The 9,712-nt window shown below is 41.1% G+C and overlaps 2 protein-coding genes across 3 annotated transcripts; both read left to right on the top strand.

The window, feature by feature from the left end:
- The first annotated feature begins 15 nt into the window (after positions 1-15).
- LOC125531224 (O-fucosyltransferase 23) lies at positions 16-2,982 on the top strand. Of its 2 annotated transcripts, none has more exons than XM_048695631.1 (2): positions 16-441; positions 1,054-2,982. In XM_048695631.1, the coding sequence occupies exon 2, from the start codon at positions 1,274-1,276 to the stop codon at positions 2,597-2,599; it is 1,326 nt and encodes a 441-aa protein (XP_048551588.1). In that variant the 5' UTR covers positions 16-441; positions 1,054-1,273; the 3' UTR covers positions 2,600-2,982. The 2 variants fall into 2 exon arrangements, with proteins under 2 accessions (XP_048551588.1, XP_048551587.1); XM_048695630.1 differs by having other exon boundaries at positions 16-449.
- A 148-nt stretch (positions 2,983-3,130) lies between these two features.
- Positions 3,131-8,279, top strand: LOC125531223 (ABC transporter B family member 11-like). Its single transcript, XM_048695629.1, has 7 exons — positions 3,131-4,491; positions 4,633-4,687; positions 5,684-5,859; positions 5,972-6,172; positions 6,253-6,512; positions 6,639-6,952; positions 7,943-8,279. The coding sequence occupies exons 1-7, from the start codon at positions 4,216-4,218 to the stop codon at positions 8,197-8,199; spliced, it is 1,539 nt and encodes a 512-aa protein (XP_048551586.1). The 5' UTR covers positions 3,131-4,215; the 3' UTR covers positions 8,200-8,279.
- The last annotated feature ends 1,433 nt before the right edge of the window (positions 8,280-9,712 follow it).

Here is a 9,712-nt window from a genome sequence, read left to right as displayed (position 1 = left end):
GCAAGCTGGGCCCAATGGTCAGAGCACGTCAACCGCTCCGGGCACGTGCACGCTCTCCCCTTGACCTACCGGCTTGGTGTTTTTCCCCTTCCCGAATTTCTTCCCCCCTTCCGGTGGCGATCTGCCTCCGACGACCGGAACCACGTCGAGCGTTTGGCCCTCTCCTCCTCCTACCCTCTGCGCTAGATCGAATCACTCTTACTGCCTGGATCGGGCCTCCCGGGGTAGCGGAGGAGGGAGGAACGGGGGGCCTTGTAGAGAGGGCTGGGCGCTTGCGGCGGCGGCGGAGGCAGAGCCGTGCTTGCCGGCTGCAGATGCGATTTGGTGTGGAGGTGAGGTGAAGCATCTGGCTCATTCGAGGTCCGGCCGAGGGCAGCGATTTGGGGGACAGCAGTGCACAGTTGCAGAGCTTCGGTGAACACAAGTGACTCAGAAGACCAAGTAAGAAGGTGTGTTTTCTGCTCAAGTTGTAGAGCTTTGCTGTCATTCATGTTTCTGAGCAGTGACCAGTGAGCATATTTTTTGTTTCATTCATTTTAGTGAAGCTCCCGTTTGTCAGCAGGGCTAGCTTGTTTGATTTCCATGTGAGATGATGAAATTCGATAATGGAAACTTGGATATACAGAAGCTGTTGGGTTAGGACTGTTACATTTATGATGAGTATTACTTTGCTGTAGACACCACCATATACCTGCAATTTCTCCTTTATAAAATCCACGGGGCTCCTCCCCTGTTGGAATTCGTATAGGATAATTCCTGACATTTGGTTCTGCGTCCGTAACTGATGTGAACCATGGGACTCTAGGCGTGTCCACACCAGGGTATCTTATGCAAACTTAATGTGCATCCTATTATATGTGAATTCGTAAAAATATATTTCTTTGTGGTTAGTTTTGGTTAACATTTTGCTGTCGAGACTGTTCATCTATGTGAGTGAATGCAGTGAAAAAATGTTCTTTGTGGAGCCACTTAGTAGATTTATTAAATTGCATAAAGTGTGGCAGTATAATAACTCTGCATTATGTCTTTGTTTCCCTTCTATTGTATTTGCAGTCTCTCTGGTGGAGCATGTACTAAACTGTTAACGGAAGGGTTCGAGGAGTATGTTTGCCCGAGCTTGAAACCTGATTTACTCATAGCTCAGGAAGAACTGGTGAAGCCATCCACGCGTGTTTGGATATTGATTCCATTATACTGCAGCACAGTCTGTAGTTCTGTTGGGTGATGGAAAAAATGACCTGGTAGAATGAGAAGGAATTAAAGAACTGTTTCAATGAACATCCTACAAGACCTTAAGCATCTCAAGCACATTAGCTTGCCGGCGAGGCTTATCATTTGCAAGTGCCTTCTCATAGTGATTGGCCTTATTGTATTGAGAGCAATTATCTCCCCTTTTCTTGCCATCAGCTCGTCCGAGAAGAGTTTTTATGACTCACCAACCCTTGACTTGTTCCCTGGAGTTAGGAAAGGCAAGTTTGTTGAGGTCCCGCAGATTATATGGGGATTGAACAATCAGAAAATTGCATTTGCCAGAGCATGCTTGACGGCAAAATTCATGAACCGTTCTCTACTCATGCCAAGTCTGAGTGCTTCGCTTTTCTACAAAGAGGTTGACTTGCTGCAGCCTATTGCTTTCGACAAGGTATTTGACCTTAATAAGTTCAATGCCCGCTGTCATGGGTTTGTAAGGGTAGCTCGGTATTCAGAAGTTTCAAATCGTACCGAGCCTTTCAAACTTCAAAAGGGCAGTGGTAGGAGGTGGACAGTGGAGAGAGATTTGGATCAACTGCAACAATCCAGATTGGGGGAGGCCGATGGCTTTGAAGTGATTCATGTCACTGGGAAGCATCCATTTCTGTGGCCTGATCATTGGCCAGTGAAAGACTATGCCAGGATCTTCGATTGCCTTGCTGTAGCTCCTGAGATAGAAACTGAAGTTGTCAGGGTCATATCCAAGATTAAAGATGCAGGGAAAAAAGCAAGACATGATGCTGCCGTTTCTCATAATAAGAAGAGGATAGATGGTTTGAAAAATCTTCCTGTGCAGTACATTGCTGTTCACATGAGAATAGAGAAAGATTGGATGATTCATTGCAAGAAGTGGGAGCAGCGGTCCAATTTAAAGGAAATTTGCAGCAGCAAAGGAGAGATCATTCATAAGGTCTCACAGATCACTGACCTACGTCGCCCGGTTGTAGTTTATCTTGCAGTAGCCGACAGCCTTCTAGAAGATGATTCAGTAACCAGTGGTTGGAGAGTTGGTATGGTTGCTTATGAGAAGAAGAAACTTGGAGTTACTGACATATACGAGAAACAGCCTTACCTTATAAAGTCTGCCATCGACTTTGAGGTATGCGCAAGAGCGGATGTGTTTGTTGGCAATAGTTTCTCAACATTTTCCAACCTTGTAGTATTGTCTAGAACAGAAAGGTTATACAAGTTAGGGAAGGCAAGCTCATGTGGTGAGGATGTTGGGCTGTCGTCCTATGCGTACAATGTCATTGGAGATGATGGCGGGCCACAGAAATGGATGACAGATATGCTGGACACAAGCCTTCAGCGCATAAGTTACGGAACGAATAACGTTTCCTGCCACTGACCTTCAACACATGTAACATCTAACCAAGACACAACCGCAGACAGGAAGATAGCTTTGGCTGAATCTTGTCTAGAAATGAGCAGGTGCAGCAGCTTCACGTTACTTTCCATGCTAGAATCTTGACAGTTGCACTGGCATGTCGCACTTGCAAAATGACTTTGGCCAAGAATTGTTTGTGTAAGTGTGTACAGAAGTTGTTTCCTGAGCAGCATTATGCTGAACAGTTTTTTAGCATTCTGTGTGATGCATTGTTTGCATTCTGTGGTTCACTGGGAGGAACTTGCCTCACACTGTAGAGAATCTGACGCTGGCACTTTCACATGAAACATTTGTATCAAGTGTATTCGTTCGTTTATGTTGTTAAAACTCTTGATTCTGTAGCACCTTGTAATTTCCTTGAGAATGATTCTTCTTTGGATGTGTTCCTTCTCAACAAAATGCCCAGTCGGTGTAACCACAGACATCATATATCAACATCTGTGCAATGAAAGAGGTTTGATGTGGGGAAGTTTGAAGCTCATGGGGGCTGGAATTAACAACTTAAGAACGAACAAAGGGGACGGCAATTTCTGCGCAGACAGCTGATTCATCCAAAATAACTACAGGTAGTATACTTCTTTTTAATATATAACAGTTGATTCAGTCAAGACAACATATGTCCTTGGTGGCAAGTTCTTTATGGATCTATCAAGGCATGGACCATGTCATGTTTAGGATGTGTAGTCTGCCTGCACGTCTGAAGATGTTCTGGTGAGCCCAGATGAATGAAACATTGCTATTTGGCTAAAAAATTATATTTTTTTTGTTGCTTCCAACTGTCCTTCTGGACCTGGACAAGCTAGTTGCAGAAGATTGTGATATTGTTCAGAAAATCTGAGCAAACCACCTGCTATCGGAGTACGGAAGGGGTTGGTTTTTGTTATGTCCTGATGAAAAATGGGCATAAAGTTCAGAGAACATATGCAATGGTTAAGTTTTTTCTTCTTGGACAAAAATGCAGCAGTAAACTATATATGCTCAAATTATGCCCCAAATTATGCACCAGATATTCCCAGTCAGCAATCTTGATTATGTGAGCACTCTTTAACCTATTATTTAAATGAAATCATCCTGATCTCATTAAGCCATCATATCAGGAGGCAAAAATGTGTTTAATTGGTAGGGTTAGGGGAATCTGAAGTAAGATCCTAGGCAGTAGTTTTGTTTTCTTGACTCTTACAAAATTCGTTGATGAAAACAAAGATGGTTACAGCAGCAAAAGATCCATGCTTTGTATTTTACAGTGGTGCAGCTTACAGTCAATAAATTCAAGTGCCACATGTCGCTTCAAACAAAAAGTATTGCGTAACAGCTTGATGGTTGCCATGCTGTGCCAGCAAAAATAGTTCCAACTGAGAACGGCAACTGCTAAGGCTGATACATCATGCTCATGTTCATTTAGGGAAATAACTAATGTTATCTGGTTTCATGCTGTAGCAGCTCAACATATAAACCTTGAGAGTAACAGGGTTTTGTCCTACCTTGTATCTGGAACCAAGCTATCGGTTACTATATATCACTTGTCTTTCTGCTACTCTTCTGCAAACTAGTGCAAGACTCACAAGAACAAAGGCATTATGGAAGAAAAGGACTGCCCCGTCGAATCCTTCAAACACGAGGATGACAAGAAAAGCACACCACCAGAAATAGCAGTTGCTGATGAACCGTTCCCATTCTTCGGCCTGCTTTGCTACGCCGATGCGCTAGATTGGCTGCTCATGGTATCAGGGACAATTGGGTCCTTCGTACACGGCATGGCACCTGCAATGTCATATTACATACTTGGCAAAGCTGTCGATATGTTTGGGGACAACATAGGCAATCGGGAGGCAATTGTCCATCAACTTACTAAGGTTAATTTTCTTTCCAAAATATTCAAGGCCATGATATAAGACATCATTAGATTTTGTGAAGTGTTTTTGTTTGATTTTATTAAGGTTAAGAAAGCTGTTGGCTATGTCACTGACGGTGTATATTCTTGTTCTGATTTGTAGTTACTTCCATATATGTGGTCCTTGGCAATTATTACACTTCCTGCTGGAATGATTGGTGAGTACACCTCTTCTAACTTTGCTAGTTTACCCAGTGTAAACAAAATCATGAAAGTTGATGGTATTACTTAATTATGATGAGCTAAACTATTTCACAGTTATGAGAGTACTGAAGAATAGTAGAATTACTTCAAGTCAACATGGTAGCACAATATAAGTGCATGCTTATTGTATAGTATTTGAGGTAATGAACATTGGCACAAAAGAAACATGAATCCTAGTTACAGTGGAAACTTCTGTATATGAATATAAGTTCTTATTTATAAAATACAAAATGTGCGTAACATCCAGGTGTCAGTCAATTTCAGTGGGGCCTAAGTCACCCTCTGTATGGCACTATTTGCAAAGTTGCATGCAAGTATGGCCTACATGTAATCCTCGGTTTGAGAAACTTGGTACCAAGCAACTTTGAGTTGAAATTAGGCCAAAATGCTGAATTGAGAGGATTCTTCAAAAGCTAGTTTTCATGAAATTATGGAAATTCTAGCTGATTTCAGCGGCCCGTTAAAATTTTCAGTGATAACCAATTTCGGGCAGATTGAAATATAACTCAAATTTTGGTCAATTAAAAAAATTTAGGTGGTTCGGCTGAATTTGAAATTTCAGTGATTTTACTGGTTACCAGAATTGGTCTAAAAGGAGAAGTTGTGAACCCTTGAAGCTGGTTAGAATTTTATTATTTTGTGTTGATGCCCCAATCAAACATCTTATAGTAGCCACCTGACAATAGCTTGGCATAAAATATTATGTGAAGTTCAGAAGAACAGCAGCACATCACAAACCAAAGAAATGGGCACAGAAAACAATCTTTATGATGATAAAAGCGGGGAATTTCATAATAGCACCAATCTCTATTTAACTACTTCTCTTATTTAACTCTTCGTGCATGAACAAGAAAACACCACGTGATGGAAACACAAATAATATGAAATGGCATCAGTATATATTGAAATAAACTGTCTTACGTTTCTGCCACAATGTCCCTGTGCTGCAGAAATTACATGTTGGATGTACACAAGTCAGAGACAAATGACACGCATGCAGATGGCATATCTGGGATCAGTACTCAGTCAAGATGTCGGAGCTTTTGACACCGACTTAACCACCGCGAACATCATGGCCGGAACAACTAATCACATGAGCGTCATAAAAGATGCAATTGGAGAGAAGGTATCAGTTTGCATGTTATAGCATTCACTGTATGTTTGTTAATCCAAAGAGAAGCAAAAAAGATTGTTTTATGGTAACAAATTATGAACAGTATCTTACTTATTTTTCTCAGATGGGTCACTTTATTTCTAATTTCTCCACATTCCTAGTCGCTGTCATTGTTGCTTTTGTGTGCTGCTGGGAGGTGGGTATGCTCTCTGTGTTAGTTGTTCCGATGCTTCTTGTGGTTGGAGCAACATATGCTAAAACAATGATTGGCATGTCGATGACAAGGATAGCTTTGGTCTCTGAAACAACCACTGTTGTGGAACAGGTACCTACACAATGACAGTTTTGTTAGAAATAAGCAGGTTACCATATTAAATGTATATTATAAAACATATATTTGTGCAGACTCTTTCACATATCAAGACTGTCTTCTCATTTGTTGGAGAAAACTCGGCGATGAAATCCTTTGTGAAATGCATGGACAAGCAATACAAGTTAAGCAAGAAAGAGGCATTCATAAAAGGACTAGGTTTGGGAATGTTACAGATTGTAACTTTCTGTTCGTACTCACTGACAATCTATGTTGGAGCAGTAGCAGTAACTAGAAGATCCGCGAAAGCGGGTGAGACAATTGCGGCTGTTATTAACATCCTCTCCGGTGCAATGTAATACTGAGAACTATCTTTCTAGCAATATATCATACTGGCATGGTTATCCCAAATTACTATTCATCCAAAATAATTATCCTGCGGAGTAATCAGTGCTGATATTTTTGTTATCTGTGATTTCAGATATCTCTCAAATGCAGCTCCAGACCTTCAGATCTTCAGTCAAGCAAAAGCTGCTGGTAAAGAAGTGTTTAAGGTTATCAAAAGAAATCCAGTGATAAGTTCTGGATCAAATGGAAGAATATTGGAGAAGGTCATTGGTGACATTGAAATACGAGAGGTGCATTTCACATATCCATCCCGTGAAGATAATCCAATTCTCCAAGGTTTCTCACTGGCTGTACCGGCAGGCAAAATTGTGGCTCTTGTCGGGAGTAGTGGATGTGGGAAGAGCACTGTGATTTCTTTGGTTCAGAGGTTCTACGACGCTATGTCAGGTACACGTCTAGGACATATACCTAACACCGCACAAACTTTAGCCGAGGTGTGTATAAACTTCATATAGTTTGCTGGGCTGTATTCAGCAGTGCTTGATTTTACGACTTCAGACTGCATTCTTGACATAATAAAGTTGCAAAAGTATCTTTTGTCACGGGGAACTCTTGCAATCCCCCTTTTGCTATGAAAATGGTGTCCTCTGTTGTGCCACTTGTTCTATCATACCCCATTTTGTTTCTGCCACTTCCATGTGGTTAAAGGGGTTTGATCATTAAGAAAAATAGATGAGCGGAGAGAAATACCAGAAATCATTATAAACTTAGAAATTGTAAATCAAGAAGAACAGATAAAATTCAAAACAAATAGTGAGCCATTGAATAATTTTAATTTCTGAAGCAAAGATGTAAAAATAAATTAAATAGTTTACAACGGGTAAATTTTAAGGGTCCCATAAACTTTAGAAATATTGATATGTTTCCATAGTGCAAATATTCTGATGAGAAATCCTAGTGTAAAAATTTAGAAAAAACTTAACCTTTTTCGCAACATCTTAAGTATATCCTGTTATAAAATATTACTAAATTTTCTTACTGGTTCAAAAGTGATCCATCATTTTCCCATATTTCCAGTATTTTAATTTACCTTTTCTTAATTTATATTATCTTTTGTTTTTTTAATAAAAGAAAAACTAATTTTTTGATATTTTCCTAATGGTCAAACCCTTTGAACATACTTAAGTTGTCACAAACGCAACATGATGCCAGAATAGAGGAATTAAGGAGAAGATCGTTTTTAGAATGCGAAATGTTATTGCAAGATTTTGCAGTGGAAAAAGAAAACAATCATATTATATTCTACACCAAAAGTTAAATAATATGTTGACATGTCAAACAGAACCAATTGTTGCAAAAAAAAGGAAAATTCAAATGATGTGTAGAATGTAAAATTTTCAGATTTTACTTGTGTTTGTAATACGGTGTGGAATGCAGGTGACATATTAATTGACGGTCAAAACATGAAGGAACTTGATCTGAAGTCCCTGAGGAGAAATATAGGTTCAGTGTCTCAAGAACCATCACTCTTTTCTGGTACTATTTCTGATAATTTGAGAATTGGCAAAATGAGTGCAACTGATGAAGAGGTCACTGAAGCAGCAAAAACAGCTAATGTGCACACCTTTATTTCCAAACTTCCAAACCAATACTCAACTGAGGTAAGACTTATGTTCACAAAGCAAGGACAGTGAAAACTTCACAAACCTCTCTTTTATTCTAGTATGTTCTAAGTAAAATTATTGAGTTTAATAGCTCCCTGGCTGGCCGGCCAGTCATTACGTGCCATGATTCATGATTAGGAAAGGCTGATGAGGTCGTTATCTGGGCGATGGTGCTACAGTGCCTAGTGGCGATTTGGGCGATTTGCCGGCGACTGGCGTCTATGCCGTGCTTCCCTTCCCGGTTTCCCCTGATCCCTTCTCCCCTCAGCTATCTTCTCTTCTGATCTGGTTTTCCTCTAGATTCCCCCTCTATCTCTTTCCCTTTCTCATGTATTGGTCTTCCTTCCTCTGTTATCTGTCTCGTAATCCTACTTCTAAGTCATCTACTCTGTCCCAATAATCCTGATTTATTCTTCCTCGTGGTTTTCTATTCAATCCCCTCGGTCATCCCTTTCTTTTTCTGGTTGGAGCATGTTGTCGATGAAGCTATCCGGTGAGAGCCTTACTGCTTTTCCCGGGAAGACGGGAGGGCGCCTAGGTGTGGATTTGGCAGAGATGGAATGTTTCAAGGCGAGGGCGATGCAGATCATTCGCAAGTCGAGGGATCCGTCAAGATATCTCGAGTTGATGCGAATTAAGGCGGATTCATTACTGGATTCTGGTGGGTCTTCGGAACGAGGGTTGTGCTCGTCGCGGGAAATTCCTCTTCCCCTGCAGGTTGGCACGACGACACTTGTACTGAATGGAGCTCAGCTAGCTGCTCCTGAGATTGATATTACTGGGCGATGTCATGGAAATAAGCCTCTGGCTGGGTCTGATTCTAAAGCAGCAGAGGGGCAAGTGGATTTGGGGATGAATGATGCTGCAGTTGGCGTTGGTTCAGAGGGGCAGTGCCTTCTTCAACTGTGTGCTAATGCTGACCTGGGAATTCAACAATTTATGTTTTGCAATACAAAAGAACTGGATTGGATATGTGCGTGCATGTTTTCGGATACAAACATATCCAGTTATCGCTTTGTTCATGGAGTCCCGGTGGAAGAGGAGCCAGATCCAGGAGGATTTTGGTTGTCTGTTAAACATACAGTTAAAGTGCAGTTTCAAAGTTTGTTAACAAGTACATGGAAGAAGATCCAGCGGAATACAAAATGGGGTTTCTGGAAAAGCTCAAATAATATTAATACATGCTTCTTTGTTCGTTGTGGGCAGGATACTGATAATAGAATTATGGCAAGAATTCTGATCAAAGTAACTAGAGTGAACAATGTGACAGAGTTTTCTTTGTCTCAAGGATGTAGTGGTGTGGGGATACAGAGTATTGTTGTGATCGATGGTACAGCAGGATCGGCGGCATCCCTTGAGGATGACCGCCGGAACCAATGAATATTCTCTGCCTGAACTGTCGCGGAATTGGGCAACCGGAGATAGTTCGTGAAATCTGTGACCTGATTAGGTTACATCGCCCGGCCTTAGTTTTTCTCTTGGAGACTAAGGTCTCAGATAAGAGAGCTCAGGAGTTGAGGCATCGCTTGGGATTCAGCAATGC

The sequence above is a fragment of the Triticum urartu genome, unplaced genomic scaffold, assembly GCF_003073215.2.
Source record: "Triticum urartu cultivar G1812 unplaced genomic scaffold, Tu2.1 TuUngrouped_contig_6890, whole genome shotgun sequence".
Lineage (NCBI taxonomy): Eukaryota > Viridiplantae > Streptophyta > Magnoliopsida > Poales > Poaceae > Triticum > Triticum urartu.
The sequence above is the reverse complement of the archived record's forward strand: the minus strand, read 5'-3'. Positions and strand labels throughout refer to the sequence as shown.